This window comes from Macaca nemestrina, chromosome 1 (genome assembly GCF_043159975.1).
Source record: "Macaca nemestrina isolate mMacNem1 chromosome 1, mMacNem.hap1, whole genome shotgun sequence".
In the NCBI taxonomy this organism is placed as follows: Eukaryota; Metazoa; Chordata; class Mammalia; order Primates; family Cercopithecidae; genus Macaca; species Macaca nemestrina.
The window spans coordinates 11,371,382-11,390,771 of NC_092125.1; the positions used below are offsets into that span (position 1 = coordinate 11,371,382).

The 19,390-nt window shown below is 41.8% G+C and overlaps 1 protein-coding gene across 21 annotated transcripts in view; it reads right to left on the reverse strand.

The window, feature by feature from the left end:
* Window positions 1–515: 515 nt before the first annotated feature.
* The window catches only part of LOC105474624 (ryanodine receptor 2), a 786,480-nt gene continuing 767,605 nt past the window's right edge, over window positions 516–19,390 (reverse strand). For 20 of the 21 annotated variants that reach the window (XM_071073921.1, XM_071073859.1, XM_071073912.1 and 17 more), the window contains 5 exons: window positions 15,115–15,271; window positions 6,133–6,197; window positions 3,893–3,993; window positions 2,962–3,013; window positions 516–1,949 (listed from right to left, as the gene is read on the reverse strand). In XM_071073921.1, the coding sequence (XP_070930022.1) occupies window positions 1,854–1,949; window positions 2,962–3,013; window positions 3,893–3,993; window positions 6,133–6,197; window positions 15,115–15,271 (471 nt within the window). In that variant the 3' untranslated portion in view covers window positions 516–1,853. Of the gene's footprint in view, window positions 1,950–2,961; window positions 3,014–3,892; window positions 3,994–4,018; window positions 5,988–6,132; window positions 6,198–15,114; window positions 15,272–19,390 lie in introns of those variants that run through there. The other variant, XM_071073906.1, reaches the window with a different exon arrangement.

Genomic DNA, 19,390 nt, shown 5'->3' on the forward strand with positions numbered 1-19,390 from the left:
GACTAGCACTGTGATGTTGAGCTGGTAAGGTGTAAGATGACAGAGAAGTCACCAGTACCCACAGCAGTACTTTGCACACAGCAAATGTTCAATTGGTTTTGAATGTTTAATACACCATATACTAGGGTACTGATTCTCTTTCATATTAAGACGGAAAATGAACTCCTATTATAGGAAATGAATTTGCCCTGAGCAAGGAAGAGTTTTCTAAAATGAGAGTTATATAAGAATTAAATAATCTGGGAGATAAGCGATTTTTTTTTTCCTGTCATTGGAGGTTTTCAAGAGGTCTACCTGATCCATATAACAGGGAAATGACAGGGGTAGGCCAGGTGCCTGGTGACTCTGAGGTCCCACAATGATATATACAACAACAGTCTTAGAGGTGCCAGGAAATCTGACAGCGTTAGTCTCAGTGCAGTGTTTGGGATTGTCCTATACCAACCTCAAGTTAGAAGCTCAAGATTTTATGAGTCCCAGTTGTAAGTTAAATGGAGAAAGAAGAGGATGAGAAAGTTAGTTAAATAGTTTAATCAGAGCGGTTTTACAATTCTAAAATTAACAAGCAGACTTGTAATAAAAGAGCTCCAATGTTTGCAAAATGACCTTGTTTCCATTCTGAATCTGACTTTTTAATTGTAAAGGTTAGCATTACATTTAAAAGGACTCAAAATGGAAAAAAATGGAGTGATGTATATTATCATTTGTGATGCAACTGATGAAATCCCTGAATGGATATTGCTTCAGCTTTAATATTAAAAAATGACCTGACAAGAAGTCCTTAATCAACAAAACTGATCACAGGTGGCTGAAAGAAAGAGAAAAGCCCAAAACTACTGTCAAGTTCATAACGTATCACATTGTTGGTGGATGACACTGGCTCCAGATATACAATTAAGCCCACGACACTTTATTACTATGAATATAATTATCATGAAATTTCTCTCACGTTGATCAACTTGTTTCCGAAGGTTTTGTTTGTTCATTTAAACTTGCATAATAAACATGCAATGAATGGTTTCTTTTGAAAGTGTATTTTTTGCAGTCTTTTTGTTTTCATACAAAGATTTCATAAAGTTGCAATGTTGCATCAGAGCATTACCAAAATAATAGCAGGAGCATATGGCGGGGGCCGGGGGAGGGAGGGCAAATGTGAATTTAGCTGAATGAGAAGAGCCTCCTTTCGTCCTGAGACACACCACCCGCTTTTTTTTTTTTTTTTCTCTTTTTAAGGTGCAAACTGCTTTTCTTACCCTCCCCCACCAAAGAAAAGACTAAAGGAAAAAAAAAAAACCTCATAAAATCAATCTAAGAAAAGAAAGGTCGACATAAAGAAAATAAAGATGTTTTTTCATGCACATATCTTCTGCATAGCTCAACCCACATATAGTAAGGCACTATTTCCCTTCGCAACTGGTGTCCATGGCAGTCTGTTAAGTGCTACAGTGCTCTGTGACCATTAGACAGCTTCCTTCCAGGATGGTGAAATAAAGAGGCCGGGTGAGTGTGGCTGCCACGCGTCTCTGTGAAGGTCCCGTAGCTCGAGAAGACTCCAGGAGCCTCAGAAGAATATCTGTCTATGTGTGTTATGACAGTGTCCAGAATGGTTTTCTTTCCAGAATTCATTTTTTTGTCTGAGTATGAATTTAGATTATTCTTCCGTGTTTAGTCTCAACGTAAATACAGAAGGTGGCGGGGGGTGGGGAAACAGGTCTCCCGAAACAGTTTCGATGCTCCCAGAAAACACACAACGCTGGCAATTCACAAAATCAGCAAAATGTTTCCAAGAGAGCAGAGAAATTGAGAGAGGGGTGGGGTTTTGGTTTTGAGAGGTGATTGGGGTCTGAGTTTGTTTAATTTAGCTGGTCTTCATACTGTTTCCGGAAACAATCCCCTGCTGGGAAAAATTCCCAGCACCTTTCTTGATACATCTTCCAGACATAAGATTCCTGTAAAAGTCAAGGAAATGTATTAACATTTTCCCCTGTGTGCTAACAAAACATAAGGTAGAAACTCAATTTTGTTACCTATATCACACGCAATAGAAGTCCACATTCATTTAGATGGTTCCTAACTAACTATACCAGACCTTATTAACTTCTAGTAATAATCTTCATCCTGACCATAATAATGATTAAAAATATGTTGGCTGGGCACACTGGCTCACGCCTATGATCCCAGCATTTTGGGAGGCTGAGGTGGGAGGATCGCTTGAGCTCAGGCATTCGAGACCAGCCTGAGCAACATAACGAGATCTTGTCTGCACTAAAATAATACTACTACTACTACTACTACTACTAATAATAATAATAAAGCCAGGCGTGGTGGTGCATGCCTGTAGTTTCAGGTACTTGTGGGGCTGAAACAGGAGGATTTATTGAGCCCAGGAAGTCAAGGCTGTAGTGAGCCCTGATCACGCCACTGCACTCCAGCCTTGGAAAACAGCAAGACCTTGTCTCAAAAAATATATATGTATATGTGTGTGTGTATAAATATACATTTATGCTTTTGAGGGTTCTCTTAAAATATTGTATCCTTCAAATTCAAACTAACTGCACGTTGGAAGAGGAACTTCAAATAGCTTAAATGCCTTAGACATTTAATATGCATCGTACATAATACTTTGAAGTTGATTGGAAATCATCTATCTGATTAAACAATCAAGGACATTATGCAATAATTAAGAACTCAATTTTTTAAAATAATGGAATTCAAAACTCAAATCCAGCATTTGCAGTTAGTAAAAGCTTATTGTTTTACATAAAATTAGTATAGAATTCTACTGTAACAAAGGCGATCTTTTCCATACTCATTCAACATAACGGGAACTTTATATCAAGATACCACAACTAATATCTGAAAGTAATTCCATCCCTCACTGTTTAATGCACACATTTCGTTCTGATATTTAGAGCTTCTCTATAATTTCTTTCAGAAGATGACACGTAATAATTTACCTACCTGTCCTGTGTGCTCTGTTTCGTCTTTGTTTATAAGATACATCAGAAAAAACCTACAGATAGAGAGAGACTGATCAGAAATGAACTGTATGGAAATATTAGGATAAACAGGGCATATTTAGATAAATTGTATGCTGCATTCAATTATGGCCAGCACAGAGAAAATACCACATGCAAATTTTTGGAAAAATTACAGTGTACCAGAAAGAGGAAAGGCTGTTGACCTGACTTTTCTGATCTGCTGCTATTTGACCCTAGAGGCTTCAAGTTAGGAATATACACATTGGTCAGAATCAAATCAACACTGATGAATTAGAACCGAAGACTAGCTTAAGGAGAAGTTTTAATTTACTGATCAAGTTCCATTGAGTATAGTTAGACCAATTTTTTCCCTATAATGCTACTCGGCATCTCTTCTGTTTGTTACTAAAAGTGGGTCCAAAAATGAGTAAGAACAGCATTTTACCAAAGTATAGTTTTGGCTAATCTCGAGTAATGGAAAGATTTCTATGTATTAATATTTTTTGAAATGCAGCTTTTAAGTTGGTATCCAACAGTGCCTGTCGAGATCTGAAAGTCCTCTTAAGATCTGTAAGAAGAAAAACGGAGACTCGCCTCTCCCTAGGAAGCAGCCTGGGAAATCTTATCTAAAATGAGAAACGTGACCACGATTCGCAGAGAGGCTCTGCTCCTCCCTGTCCACGTCTTCATTTCAAGTTCTAGAAAGTATCATTTACATGAAGAGCTGCAACTTAACTTCTTAAGTCAACCTACTCCAGAGGAAAAGAGAGCCATTAGCTGTTGGTCTTTCTCTTAAAGCATCTACGGCGATTGTTTTTTAAACAAGAAACAAAAAGCTCTCTATTCTGAGATGGGCGGGGACTGGTGGCGGCTACTGGAGAGGTGGAAGATTCTGAAACGGGCACACTCACAAGTAATTAGCCAAGTTGTGCTCCTGTAAAGTGTGGGTTTCAAAGCCATGTGGCACTGTGTCGAAGTAATCATTGCCTATCCCACAGATGAAGCATTTGGTCTAGAAAACAAAGGGAAACATTAACGTCAGAGTTCAGAAAGCAAAACAAAAGGAAAACACAACTCGCCATGTAGGGGCAGCTATTATTTGGTTCACTCAATACACGTCAAAGATCATCACATGGAGGCTGTGCCAAGCCCACAGATATAAATAGAACTGTCTCTGTAACTATATCTTGGTGTTGGCTTAAATGACACAGGTACCAGCAGCAGTAAGTAGCAGACACAGACAGGGAACAAGAGGATGATGATGATGATGGCTGCAAAGCAACGTCTTTTCCTTTCTCTAGCCTAGGTGAAAATGTCCAGGCTTAGTGATCAACTCTTGTTCATGACATTGACTAAAGTTATCTAAGCAGGATTAACTGTGTCCTCAACTGAAACTACAAACTTAGTACCCACCCACCCAAAGTCTGATGACTCAGGGGGAAAAGGTGCAGATCACTTTCCTTTAGAAAAGGCCAAATCAAATATCAAGCTATGAGGCATCCCATCTACAATTCAGTGAGGGCATGCCAGGTGCTGTGCTAGGTACAGAATTAGCCAGTGGATGTGTATGGAGAACAACTTTCAACTCTAGGGACCAGGTTCCTGGTCTTCTTGGTTCCACTTTCTCCAGACCATGCCTCTCCTAAGCAGCCTGTAGAGAGGCACCTGCTTAGGTCTGCCCCTTGCAGACAGGCCTGGTCCACAAAACCCAGGAGAAGCAGACCCCCTATTTTATTATTGGAATTGTACATGTACTATTTCAAATGTACTCAATAATTGTCCCATGTGACTCTGGTGCTCATCTTTCCCTACCAGTTGTAAGCTGTTTTATGCCATCTGAAGCATGTTTATGAGGTCCTGTATTTTAGGAACTACAACCAAGATGATTATCATAGTGTATAAAATTCTTCCTGCCTTATTGATCACCATCTGCTGACAGCTGATAGGCCACATTGAGCAATTGGGAAGAATAATCGATCAGGTCTTCATACCACTCCAATGACGTCTCTTCCATTGAACTGGCTCAAATCACACTCATCAGCTTTACCGAGGAACCTGTGCTTCCTCTGGGTTACCTGTGTCAGCTAACTATGCCACCATCCCTCTGGTGGCTAATGCCTGAAACCTGGATATCCCCTTGCTTGCTCCATCCTCTCCATCCTCTGCATTTGGCCAATCACCAAGTCCCTCACTGAGGATGCAGGAACTAGATGGATTCAGGCAGTACTTGCCCAACTCCCAGGTGGCACCTCTTTAGCAAAAGCTTCAGAGGCTCCCACCTGGAAAATGCTGACAGCTCATTTCCCTGTCCCTGTTCTTGCCAGTTTTTAGTTCATGCCTCACATTTTAAACCACAGTGATCTTTTTAAAATGCAAATCTGGTCATCTGACTGCCCTGCCTAAAGCCCTTTTCTTGTTTCCCACAGCCCATATATTAAACTGTAAATTTCTCAAATGAGTGATTAGGTTCTTCATTCACTGGTCTTCCTCTCCAGCCTCGGCCTCAGAATTTAATCTGCATCTGGTAGCACTGAGGCTGCTAAGAAAAAAACCTGCGCATCAAATTCCCTAAAATCGGTCTTGGCATATAATTTCAGGTGGTGATGGGCTCAGAGATCCCATTGTGAATGGTACCCCTGGAGACATCCATGGTGTGGGAGAAGGGGGTGGGAGGTTGCCCAAACTGTCCTCCTCTTTCCTTTTCAAACTCACAGACTTCCACAGTCTTCAGGCCTCAGCTCAGACATCCCTTCTTCTAGGAAATTCCCTGACCATCCAGGAGTGAATCAGATACCAGCCCTGGAGACCCTAGCACTCAGGGTTTTACTCCTATAAAGGACTCACCACACTGCTCTGTAATCATCTGTTTACTTGTCATTGAATCTTTGGTTTTGAATGAATAGTCTCCTCACTTCTGGAGGGAAAGGACGGTGTCCTATTGCTGTTTGCATGCACGTGGGGTCCACCACGGTTTCAGCCGACCACGCTGTTCAACTATATGTATTGCTTGAATGGAAAACAGGCTAGTGAAACCACGAGTTGTGCCCTTTCCCCTCCTCCTTCCCACATTCATGATTCTCTCGATAAAGGCAGTAAGGAAAGCCAGGGCCCAGGACAACAAAAAGGCTGAGTCATGAATGGAGAAGCTTACCTCCATGTCTTCTTTGACTTGTTCCTGTTGGTCTCTTAGTTCTCCAAAAGCATCGATAATTAGACCTGGTGTTAAATAAAAACACAATTTAATCTTTCTCAAGCAATGAATAATTCACTTCCTTGGCTGATCCCCTCAGGGAAAGGGGAGATGTACAACTACTTTGCAAAATGCTCAGAACATGGTAAACGTGACTACATATCCGATACTCATAGGAGAAGGGAGGCAGTGTTCTCTCCTTGGGGGCAGAAGTACGTGCAGTTACTGCGACATACGCTCACTGAAAGAGTGTTTTAAAATGAAGTGACAGCAGGAAAAACCTTTTGTTAACTTGGCATATACAGATGTTATTACATACTTCATGCTGAAAAAGAGCAGCTGAGGTTTATGGGTAAGTACAGAAAGCTCCACTAATAAGATTTTTCAAGTAGTAATGTAGAAATAAAACATGACCACTTAAACGAAGAAATTTGCCTCAAGTCACTTTTTTTTTTTTTTTTTTTTTTTTTCTGGGACAGTCTTGCTCTGTCACCCAGGCTGGAGTGCAGTGATGCAATCACAGCTCACTGCAGCCTCAACCTCATGGGCTCAAGTGATCCTCCTGCCTCAGCTTCCCAAGTAGCTAGCGTTACAGGTGCATACCACCACACCCTGCTAATTTCTGTTTGTAGAGACAGGGTTTCATCATGTTGACCAGGCTGGTCTCGAACTCCTGGGCTCAAGCGATCTTCTGGCCTCAGCTTCCCAAAGTGTTAGGATTACAGGCATGAGCCATGGTGCCAGGCCTCAAATCACTTTTTTTCACAAGTCCCTTATAAGTAAGCTTCCATAATTTCATTGACTGTGGCAATCAGAAACACTGCGTTGTTTTAAGCTCCTTTTCTCTCCTGAGACCTGCTGGCTTCATACTTTCTTCCAAGTTATCTTATAACTTTGCCCTCTTAGAAAACACATGATTTTTACACTCAATAAGAGCACAATGAATGAATTATGAGTCCCTTAAACTTGTCCATGGTACTTTACTAAAAAATAGTGTCATTTGATGTCTGTGGAATTTAGATTGTCACATTTACAGACATTTAATTCAAGCCAGGATAAATGTGTTAAGCAGAAAAGATAACATGACATTTCGGAGAGAGAAAAACACCACACTCCAAGTTGCCCAGAAGTAAAAGGAAGAACTAGTGGGTCAATACCAACACTGTGGTTGCAAGGGGTCTGGATCCAGACTGCCTGGGTATAGATGGATTCCAGCCCTGTTTAGCTGTGCACTTCGGCCAAGTTCCTTAGACTTATTGTGGCTCAGTTACTTCACACATAAAAGCACAATTCTCATAAGGTTGGTGAAATGGTAAAATTAGTTAATACATGTGCTCGGCAGATAGTAGGTACTCAACAATGATACTATTAATAGTGTTATAGTTATTTATAAACCATTGACTATGCATCAAGTATTACACTGGGTACTTGAATGTATGTCCTTTTTTATTATACTTTAAGTTCTGGGGTACATGTGTAGAATGTGCAGATTTGTTACACAGGTATACATGTGCTATGGTGGTTTTTGCTGCACCCATCAACTCGTCATCTACATTAGGTATTTCTCCTAATGCTATCCCGACCCCCCAACAGGTCCTGGTGTGTGATGCCCCACTGTGTCCATGTGTTCTCATTGTTCAACTCCCACTTATGAGTGAGAACATGTGGTGTTTGTTTTCTGTTCTTGTGTTAGTTTGCTGAGAATGATGGTTTCCAGCTTCATCCACGTCCCTGCAAAGGACATGAACTCATCCTTTTTTATGGCTGCATAGTATTCCATGGTGTATATGTGGCACTTTTTAAAATCTAGTCTATCATTGATGGGCATTTGGGTTGGTTCCAAGTCTGCTATTGTGAACAGTGCCACAATAAACATGCGTGTGCATGTGTTTTTATAGTAGAATGATTTATAATTCTTTGGGTATATGCCCAGTGATGCAATTGCTGGGTCAAATGGTATTTCTAGTTCTAGATCCTTGAGGAATCGCCACAATGTCTTCTACAATGGTTGAACTAATTTACACTCCCACAAACAATGTAAAAGTGTTCCTGTTTCTGCACATCATCTCCAGCATCTGTTGTTTCCTGACTTTTTAATGATTGCCATTCTAACTGGCATAAAATGGTATCTCATTGTGGTTTTGATTTGCATTTCTTCAATGACAAGTGATGAGCTTTTATTCATGTTTGTTGGCGGCATAAATGTCATCTTTTGAGAAGTGTCTGTTCATATCCTTCACCCACTTTTTGATGGGGCTGTTTGTTTTATTTTTGTAAAGTTGTTTAAGTTCTTTGTAGATTCTGGATATCAGATGGAGAGACAGCAAAAAATTTTCTCCCATTCTGGAGGTTGCCTGTTCACTCTGATGATAGTTTCTTTTGCTGTGCAGAAGCTCTTTAGTTTAATTAGATCCCATTTGTCAATTTTGGCTTTTGTTGCCATTGCTTTTGGTGTTTTAGTCATGAAGTCTTTGCCCATGCCTATGTCCTGAATGGTATTGCCTAGGTTTTTTCTAGGGATTTTATGGTTTTAGGTCTTATGTTTAAGTCTTTAATCCATCTTGAGTTAATTTTTGTATAAGTTGTAAGGAAGGAATCCAGTTTCAGCTTTCTGCATATGGCTAGCCAGTTTTCCCAACACCATTTATTAAATGGGGAATCCTTTCCCCAGTGCTTCTTTTTGTCAGGTTTGTCAAAGATCAGATAGTTGTAGATGTGTAGTGTTGTTTCTGAGGCCTCTGTTTTGTTTCATTGTTCTATATATCTGTTTTGGTACCAGTACCATGCTGTTTTTGTTACTGTAGCTTTGTAGTATAGTTTGAAGTCAGGCAGTGTGATGACTCCAGCTTTGTTTTTTCTGCTTAGGATTGTCTTGGCTATGTGGGCTCTTTTTTGGTTCCATATGAAATTTAAAGTAGTTTTTTCCCCAATTCTGTGAAGAAAGTCAATGGTAGCTTGATGAGGATAGCATTGAATTTATAAATTACTTTGGGCAGTATGGACATTTTCACGACACTGATTCTTCCTATCCATGAGCATGGTATGTTCTTCCATTTGTTTGTGTCCTCTCTTATTTCCTTGAGTGGTAGTTTGTAGTTCTCTTTGAAGAGGTCCTTCACATTCCTTGAAAGTTGTATTCCTAGGCATTCTATTCTCTTTGTAGCAGTTGTGAATGGGAGTTCACTCATGATTTGGCTGTTTGTCTATTATTGGTATATAGGAATGCTTGTGATTTTTGCACATTGATTTTGTATCCTATGACTTTACTGAAGTTGCTTATCAGTGTAAGGAGATTTTGGGCTGAGATGATGGGATTTTCCAAATATACAATCATGTCATCTGCAAACAGACAATTTGACTTTCTCTGTTACTAACTGAATAGCCTTTATTTCTTTGTTTTACCTGATTGCCCTGGCCAGAACTTCCAACACTATGTTGAATAGGAGTGGTGAGAGAGGACATTCTTGTCTTGTGCCAGTTTTCAAAGGGAATGCTTCCAGTTTTTGGCCATTCAGCATGATACTGGCTGTGGGTTCATCATAAATAGCTCTTATTATTTTGAGATACCTTCCATCAATACCTAGTGTATTGAGAGTTTTCAGCATGAAGGGCTGTTGAAGTTTGTCGAAGGCCTTTTCTGCATCTATTGAGATAATCATGTGGTTTTTGTCATTGGTTCTGTTTATGTGATGGATTACGTTTATTGACTTGCATATGTTGAACCAGCCTTGCATCCCAGGGATGAAGCCGACTTGATTGTGGTGGATAAGCTTTTTGATGTGCTGCTGGATTTGGTTTGCCAGTTATTTATTGAGGATTTTCACATTGATGTTCATCAGGGATATTGCCCTGAAATTTTCTTTTTTTGTTGGGTCTCTGCCAGGTTTTGGTATCAGGATGATTCTGGTCTCATAAAATGAGTTAGGGAGAATTCCCTCTTTTTCTATTGTTGGGAATAGTTTCAGAAGGAATGGTACCAGCTCCTCTTTGTACCTCGAGTAGAATTCAGTTGTGAATCTGTCAGGTCCTGGACTTTTTTGGTTGGTAGGCTATTAATTACTGCCTCAATTTCAGAACTTGTTATCGATCTATTCAGGGATTCAGCTTCTTCCTGGTTTAGTCTTGGGAGGGTGTATGTGTCCAGGAATTTATCCATTTCTTCTAGATTTTCTAGTTTATTTGCGTAGAGGTGTTTATAGTATTCTCTGATGGTAGTTTGTATATGTATGGGATCGGTGATGATATCCCCTTTATAATTTTGTATTGCATCTATTTGATTCTTCTCTCTTTTCTTCTTTGTTAGTCTGGCTAGTGGTCTATCTATTTTGTTGATCTTTTCAAAAAACCAGCTCCTGGATCCACTGATTTTTTGAAGGGTTTTCCCTTTCTCTATCTCCTTCAGTTCTGCAGTGATCTTAGTTATTTCTGGTTTTTTTTTTTTTTTTTTTTTTTGATGGAGTCTTGCTCTGTCGCTCAGGCTGGAGTGCAGTGGCACGATCTTGACTCACTGTCTTAGTTATTACTTGTCTTCTGCTAGCTTTTGAATTTGTTTGCTCTTGCTTCTCTAGTTATTTTAATTGTGATGTTAGGGTGTCAATTTTAGATCTTTCCTGCTTTCTCTTGTGGGCATTTAGTGTTATAAATTTCCCTCTACACACTGCTTTATATGTGTCCCAGAGATTCTGGCACGTGGTGTCTTTGTTCTCATCAGTATCAAAGAACATCTGTATTTCTGCCTTAATTTCGTTACTTACCCAGTAGTCATTCAGGAGCAGGTTTTTCAGTTTCCATGTAGTTGTGCGGTTTTAAGTGAGTTTCTTAATCCTGAGTTCTAATTTGATTGCACTGTGGTCTGAGAGACTCTTTGTGAGGATTTCCATTCTTTCGCATTTGCTGAGGAGCGTTTTGCTTCCAATTATGTGGTCAATTTTAGAGTAAGTGTGAATTGGTACTGAGAAGAATGTATATTCTGTTGATTTGGGGTGGAGAGTTCTGTAGATGTCTGTTAGGTCTGCTTGGTCCAGAGGTGAGTTCAAGTCCTGGATATCCTTGTTAATTTTCTCTCATTGATCTAATATTGACAGTGGGGTGTTAAAGTCTCTCACTATTATTGTGGGGAGTCTAAGTCTCTTTGTAAGTCTCTAAGAATTTGTTTTATGAATCTGGGTGCTCCTGTATTGGGTGCATATATATTCAGGATAGTTAGCTCTTCTTGTTGCATTGATCCCTTTACCATTATGTAATGCCCTTCTTTGTCTCTTTTGACCTTTGTTGGTTTGAAATCTGTTTTATCAGAGACTAGAATTACAATCCTTGCTATTTTTTTTTTTCCATTTGCTTGGTAAATATTCCTCCATCCCTTTATTTTGAGCCCATGTGTGTCTTTGCACATGAGATGGGTCTCCTGAATACAGCACATTGATGGGTCTTGACTCTTTATCCAATTTGCCAGTCTGTGTCTTTTAATTTGGGCATTTAGCCTGTTTATATTTAAGGTTAATATTGTTATGTGTGAACTTGATCCTGTCATTATGATGCTAGCTAGTTATTTTTCCCGTTAGTTCATGCAGTTTCTTCATAGTGTCAATGGTCTTTACAATTTGGTGTGTTTTTGCAGTGGCTGGTACTGGTTGTTCCTTTCCATTTTTAGTGCTTCCTTCAGGAGCTCTTGTAAGGCAGGCCTGCTGGTGACAAAATCTCTCAGCATTTGCTTGTCTTTAAAGGATTTTATTTCTCCTTCACTTATGAAGCTTAGTTTGGCTGGATGTGAAACTCTGAGTTGAATATTCTTCCCTTTAAGAATGTTGAATATTTGCCCCCACTCTCTTCTGGCTTGCAGGGTTTTTACAGTGAGATCTGCTATTAGTCTGATGGGCTTCCCTTTGTGGGTAACCCGACCTTTCTCTCTGGCTGCCCTTAACATTTTTTCCTTCATTGCAACCTTGGTGAATCTGACCATTATGTTCTTGGGGTTGCTCTTCTCAAGGATTATCTTTGTGGTGTTCTCTGGATTTCCTGAATTTGAATATTGGTCTGCCTTGCTAGGTTGGGGAAGGTCTCCTGGATAATATCCTGAAGAGTGTTTTCCAACTTGGTTCCATTCTCCTGTCACTTTCAGGTACACCAGTCAAACGTATAGTTGGTCTTTTCACATAGTCCCATATTTCCTGGAGGATTTGTTCATTTCTTTTCACTCTTTTTTCTCTAATCTTGTCTTCCCACTTTATTTCATTGAGTTCACCTTCAATCTCTGATATCCTTTCTTCTGCTTGATGGATTCAGCTATTGGTACTTGTGTATGCTTCATGAAGTTCTCATGCTGTGTTTTTCAGCTCCATCAGGTCATTTATGTTCTCCTCTAAACTGGTTATTCTAGTTAGCAATTTCTCTAACCTTTTTTCAAAGTTCTCAGCTTCATTGCATTGGGTTAGAAAATGCTCCTTTAGCTCGGAGGAGTTTGTTATTACCCACCTTCTGAAGCTTACTTCTGTCATTTTGTCAAACTCATTCTCCATCCAGTTTTGTTCCCTTGTTGGCAAGAAGTTGTGATATTTGGAAAGAAGAGGTGTGCCAGTTTTTGGAATTTTCAGCCTTTTTGTGCTGGTTTCTCCCCATCTCCATGGATTTATCTACCTTTAGTCTTTGATGTTGGTGACCTTCGGATGGAGTCTCTTTGAGTGCATGTCCTTTTTGTTGATGTTGATACTATTCCTTTCTGTTTGTTAGTTTTCCTTCTAATAGGCCCCTCTGCTGCAGGTCTGCTGGAGTTTGCTGGAGGTCCACTCCAGACCCTGTTTGCCTGGGTATCACCAGTGGAGGCTGCAGAACAGCAAAGATTGCTGCATGTTCCTTCCTCTGGAAGCTTCTTCCCAGAGGCGCACCCATCAAATGTCAGCCAGAGCTCTCCTGTATGAGGTGTCTGTTGGCCCCAGTCAGGATACATGGGGGTCAGGGACCCACTTCAGGAGGCAGTCTGTCCCTTATTAGAGCTCGAACACTATGCTGGGAGATCTGCTGTCTTCACAGCTGTCAGGCAGGGACATTTAAGTCTGTTGAAGCTGCACCCACAGCCACCCCTTCCCCCAGGTGCTCTGTCCCAGGAAGATGAGGGTTTTATCTCTAAGTACCTGAATGGGGTTGCTGTCTCTTTTTTCAGAGATGCCCTGCCCAGAGAGAAGGAATCTAGAGAGGCAGTCTGGCCGCAGCGGCCTTGCTGAGCTGCAGTGGGCTCCACCCAATTCCAACTTCCCAGTGGCTCTGTTTACATTGTGAGGCTAAAACTGCTTACTCATGCCTCAGCAATGGCAGATGGCCCTCCCCTGACCAAGCTGGAGCAACCGAGGTCAACCTCATAGCACTGTGCTAGCAGTGAGAATTTCAAGCCAGTGGATCTTTGCTTGCTGGGGTCCGTGGGGGTGGGACCTGCCGAGCCAGACCACTTGGCTCCCTGGCTTCAGATATCCTTCTGGGGGAGTGAATGGTTCTGTCTCGCTGGTGTCCCAGGTGCCACTGGGGTATGAAAAAAACTTCTGCAGCTAGCTTGGTGCCTACCCAAATAGCCACCCAGTTTTGTGCTTGAAACCCAGGGCCCTGGTGGCGTAGGCAGTGGAGGGTATCTCCTGGTCTGCTGGTTGCAAAGACTGTGGGAAAAGCACGGTATCTGGGCTGGAGTGCACCATTCCTCCCGGTACAGTCTCTCACGGTTTCCCTTGGCTAGAGGAGATTCCCCAACCCCTTGTGCTTCCCAGGTGAGGTGACACCCCACCCTGCTTCTGCTCACCCTCTGTGGGCTGCACCCATTGTCCAACCAGTCCCAGTGAGATGAACTGGGTACCTCGGTTGGAAATGCAGAGATCGCCCGCCTTCTGCATTGGTCTTGCTGGGAGCTGCGGTCTGGAGCTGTTCCTATTTGGCCATCTTGCCAGCTACCCCCCTTTTTTTTTTTTTTTTTGAGATGGGGTTTTGCTCATCACCCAGGCTGGAACACAATGGTGCGACCTCTGCTCACTGCAACCTCCTCCTCTGGGGTTCAAGTGATTCTTCTGCCTCAGCCTCCCAAGTAGCTGGGATTATAGGTTCATACCACCACACCAGGCTAAGTTTTGTATTTTTAGTAGAGACAACGTTTCACCATGTTGGCCAGGCTGGTCTTGAACTCCTGACCTCAAGTGATCCACCTGCCTCAGCCTCTCAAAGTGTTGGGATTACAGGCGTGAGCCACCGTGCTTGGCCTGTATGTTATTTAAAAAATTCTCAACAACCATAGGGCTTAGAAGTTGTTGTTGATGGTGGTGGGTTTGTGTGTGTGTGTGGTTTTTGAAATGGAGTTTCATTCTTCTTGCCCAGGCTGGAGTGCAATGATGTGATCTCAGCTCACCGCAACCTCCACCTCCTGGGTTCAAGCAGTTCTCCTGCCTCAGCCTCTCAGGTAGCTGGGATTACAGGCGTGTGCCACCATGCCTGGCTAGTTTTGTATTTTTAGTAGAGATGGGGTTTCACCATGTTGGTCAGGCTGGGCTCTAGCTCCTAACCTCAAATGATCCACCTGCCTCAGCCTCCCAAAGTCCTTGGATTATAGGCATGAGCCACCGCACCCAGCTGGCTTAGAAGTTTAAAGGGTTAAATGGCTCATCCACCCAAGATTGTAAAGCTGGGGTTCATGAGTCTGAAACCCAGAGGTGAGAATCAAACCAAGGAAAGTGCCCTTTCCATTATGTTATTTGAAAGAAGACAAAATAACACTGTATCTTCCATTCATACCAGGGTTCCATGCTGCTTTACCTTTCCCCCTGTAGACTGCACGATGAAGAAATACTGAAAGGAAAAGTTTGATTTGGCTTTGCCAGGAAACACTTGATGTTATTACCCTACCTTGAATATTAACTTCAGCAATATGTGGCTCAAATTCTAGATGTTATCAGCTTCAGCGAGGATGACACTTACCTTGTATTATGGCCAAGAGAATGACAATAACAAAGAAGAAGAAAGTGATGTCAAAGATGATTCGATAGATCTCATATTCATCTCCTGCTGGGTCTTCGATTTCATCCCCGATCCCTCCTCCGGCACGAACTCCAACATACATGTGGAACATATAGCACTGGAAAAAAGACATGGTATCACTTCTTGGAGGGACATTACCCATTTTTATTCTCGACAAACCCGAGTTCTCTCTGTAGTTCCTGATCCTCACTCTGGAAGTGAGAATTCTTGCATTCTATATTGCCTCTTTTTGTTTCAATATTTGTAGCTGTGACGCAAACATTTGGCTTTTGCATGTTGCTGTCTTTTAAACAAAAGTGTACACTGCATACTCTGCCTAGCACTTTCTCTCTCACTTTGGAGAAAATGGAAAATTTTCTAGTATCTTGTGTCTTGTATCTAGTATCTTGGCTAGTATCTTGACTCTGAACCATCTGTTCTAACTCTAAATAATCATATTATGAACACATTAAGGGACATACAACTATATTGCATTGTTCAGTTATTTTGGACATAACAGACACTGGAAAGGTGAGGTAGTAAGATGGAATCTTAGAAATTAAGCTAGAAGAAAACATACTAATGCCCTCCCCTCACCTAGTATATATGAAATACGATGCTGAAATTCTTTTCTACTTTAATATCTACTATAAAAAAGAGAGGAGACCTGAGGAAGAAAGAGAATCTTATTGTTTAAATCCTAAAACATCAAAGCCACCAACAAATACAGCTGCCTGTGCCTACTGCTAAAATACGAGGGGTTCATTAGAGTGCATTTTAGGGCAGTGTTCTCAGCCTCAGCACCAGTGACATTTTTGGCTGGATAATTCTTTGGGCAGGGGCTATCCTGTGCACTGTACACTATTTTAAAAAGATCCCTTGGTCTCTACCCCTTAGATACCAATAGCACCCTACCTCATAATGACAATAACAGATATCTCCAGATACCAAATGTCCTGGGGGCGCGGTGGGGGGTAGTGAGGAATGAAGTCATGCTGGATTGAGAGTCACTGGCTTGGAGCATCCAATATTTTATCCTCATTTAAGCTGAGTCCAAACTCCTTTTTCAGGCCCTTGAATTTAGCCACACTCACCTTTCCCAAAAACCTCCCTCTCCGCTCTCTCCACTCTTCATACCTCCTCCAAATGAACTATTCCTGATTCCAGATCTTTGCTCGTACATTCTCCTTCTCTTGCAATAGCCTTTTCCATTCTTACCCCATTCCTACTCACCCTGTAGGGCCTAAATTAATAATCCTTCTTCTGAGATTTTCTTAGACTGTCCCAGATACCCTGACTTAATGGATGTGTCACCCATCAATTCAAAACCTAGTTAGTTGCTGCTGACCAGAACAAAGGGGACAAAAGCCTAAACACAGAAACACCACACTCTTCTGCTTCTCTTCATTTCTGGCCATTGCTTCCCAGTCTCCTTTGCCAAATCTTCCTCATCTCCCTGTGGCTTCATGAACAGTTGCTCCAGGACTGGATTCTTTGACCTTTTTCCTTCTAGGACACTCCCTTGGGGGAAGCTTCCCGGTTTCATGGCTTTAAGTTTCATCTCTGTGCCAATTACACTCATTTCTATTTCCAGGCTGAACCTTTCTCTTGAATTCCACACTTGGATATCCAGCTTGCTTGTTTCTTTGTTGTCTATTTCATTCCCCTAGGACTGACTGCATTCCAACAAGAAATGTTTTGATTATTACTCTGTTGCCAGTGCCTTACCATGAGCACATGGTCAGTCCTCAAATCATTTGTGGGATGAATGAGGAGCAAGACCTGCTGTTTTCATGGAGCCTTCACTGCCTCAACCCACAGATCTCACATTCTCAGGACACTTGGAAAAGCACAATGTGTAGGCAAAGAGCAGCCAACAAGGTGATACCAAAATGCTCACAGTTCAACTCTGAGTTCAACAGCTGATAGATCTGTTAGATGCAGAGGAGAAAAAGTCTCCTGGGTTAGATGGCTGGAATTTAGGGAACGGAATTAAATGTGTAAAAATTTGGAAATTTAAATTTCCAAATTTAAATTTGGAAACATTTTATCAGCCTGGCATACAAGGATGAGATTGGGCACGTTCAGGGTGGAATGGTCGTAGACTCAGCCTGGCATATAATAAACAGCATTACAAGGCTAGCTCAGCCAGTGCCCACCCAAGATCTGGTCCAGAGCCCAGGTTAGGGGTCTCTTTTGCAGAAAGGCCCAGGAGATCCTTAGAGCCAGATTAGCCTGATGGGGTCTAAGCCTAACCTCATCTCAGAGCCTCCTGGATGGGAGAACATTCTGGGTTCCTGGTACTACCTACTGAATCAATCTCTGGAAGTAAAATCTTACAGACCATCCATCACTTAAAAAAAAAAAAATCCTGAAGCCACTGCTGTAGTTTCTCAAAGCTTGGTGCTTGAAACTGCTAATAGTGAATCTGTGAGAAGGGGAAACTATTTTCACCATATACTGAGGCATACTGTTTGCATTTGTTTTACCACACATTTCTTATTTTTATTAAGTAAGAATTGGATTGCCTTTCCTCCTCCTCCTCCTCCTCCTCCTCCTCCTCCTCCTCCTCCTCCTCCTCCTTTTGATGGAGTCTTGCTCTGTCTCCCAGGCTAGAGTACAATGGTGCATTCTCCACTCACTGCAACCTCCGCCTCCCGGGTTCAAGCGATTCTCCTGCCTCAGCCTCCTGAGTAGCTGGGATTACAGGTGCCTGCCACCATGCCCAGCTAATTTTCGTATTTTTAGTAGAGATGGGGTTTCACCATGTCGGCCAGGCTGGTCTCGAACTCCTGACCTCAGGTGATCCGCCTGCCTCGGCCTCCCAAAGTGCTCGGATTACAGGCGTGAGTCACCACGCCCAGCCTGGATTACTTTTCTCCAAATCTGTGTCTTCATTTGTATTTAATTGTGACTACAGGAAATCAATAAAGAGTAGTTAACGCAGCTTCTTTCCCCTTTAGTTAGACCATCGTTCCCATTGCTCATGTTTCCTTGACTTCACAAGTAGCTTTGTGCTTGCAATTCCCCTCCGGGGATTTCTCTGAGGACTCAGTTTGGATAGTATACCTGGCTCTGGACTGGTACTCCTCTATGTCAAGTTCTGGTCCCCTGGGTCCCCATTCCAATCCCCACAGTGAACCAACAGTGGATTGTGCAGTTCCCAGTCCAGGTCTTGGAATGTCCTAGCTCTCCATCCCTGCTTGTTATGTGTGACAGCACTCGTGGCTGAGATCACCCAGCAACTGATGGAGGAACTGATCATCCATCAGTTCCTCTTGGTGATTCCTGCTGACCAAGACTCTTGGTCTTGCACTTGGGAGTCGTTGGGTCTTGGGCTATAATTTGGCTTCCCATATAGGTGTTTGTCTAGGGAAGAGACAACTTGTTGCATTAACTCTTAATGAGTAGCATGTTGGTATTGTGACTTATACATCAGACTTATGTAATACTGGTTAATGTGAGTCTGTCCCCAAAAGGATGATTCACTTGTAGTTTCTAGACATGTAATGTTGAAGATAGGACCATGGAATGAGGCTAAATTACCAAGGAAAATGTTTCCTTCTTTGCAGATCCCTTGTCAGTCATCTAACCAACCTTTCCTGGAAATACCCTTCCTCACTGCTCTCCTTCATTTTACATCAGCTTTATGCACTGTGATGAAGGGATGCCAGCAGAGATCAACAGTGGATTTAACAGTCATGCTGAAAAGAGAGTCTTGTGCATTTGATTATTTAGGCTTAATAAATTACCAAATTTAAAAAGAATAAAATGTACAGTTCACCTGTGGGATGTTGATACTGATTTTCCCAGCCTCATCCTTTACTACCTGGTCAGCCCTAGACAATTGTATGTAGTTGGCTGTGGTGTTGGAATAGGAGATATGTGGTGAATAACTTCTAATACATGGCTGTCAGACTGTCAGCTACCAAATTATCCTGCTGCAACTGAAAATCCTTTTATCCACCTTTCTTTTCATAGAATCAGCCTAAACCTGATAATGAGGGCTGGAAGTGGAGAGAAGTAATTCTGTGAGACAAAAAGATAAGCTGCTTTCAGACAATCTGAGTAATGAGTTAGGAAGGTGCCTGGTCCTACAAAAATTGAGAAGAGGAAGTTGTTGATTCCCAAGACGTTATAGTCTGCGGCTTCCCTCCCTTATCCATCTCCTAAATGGATTCATTCTGAGGTTGATCATAGTTTCTATGGGTTTTAGGGAACACTAAGGGTCAGCTGC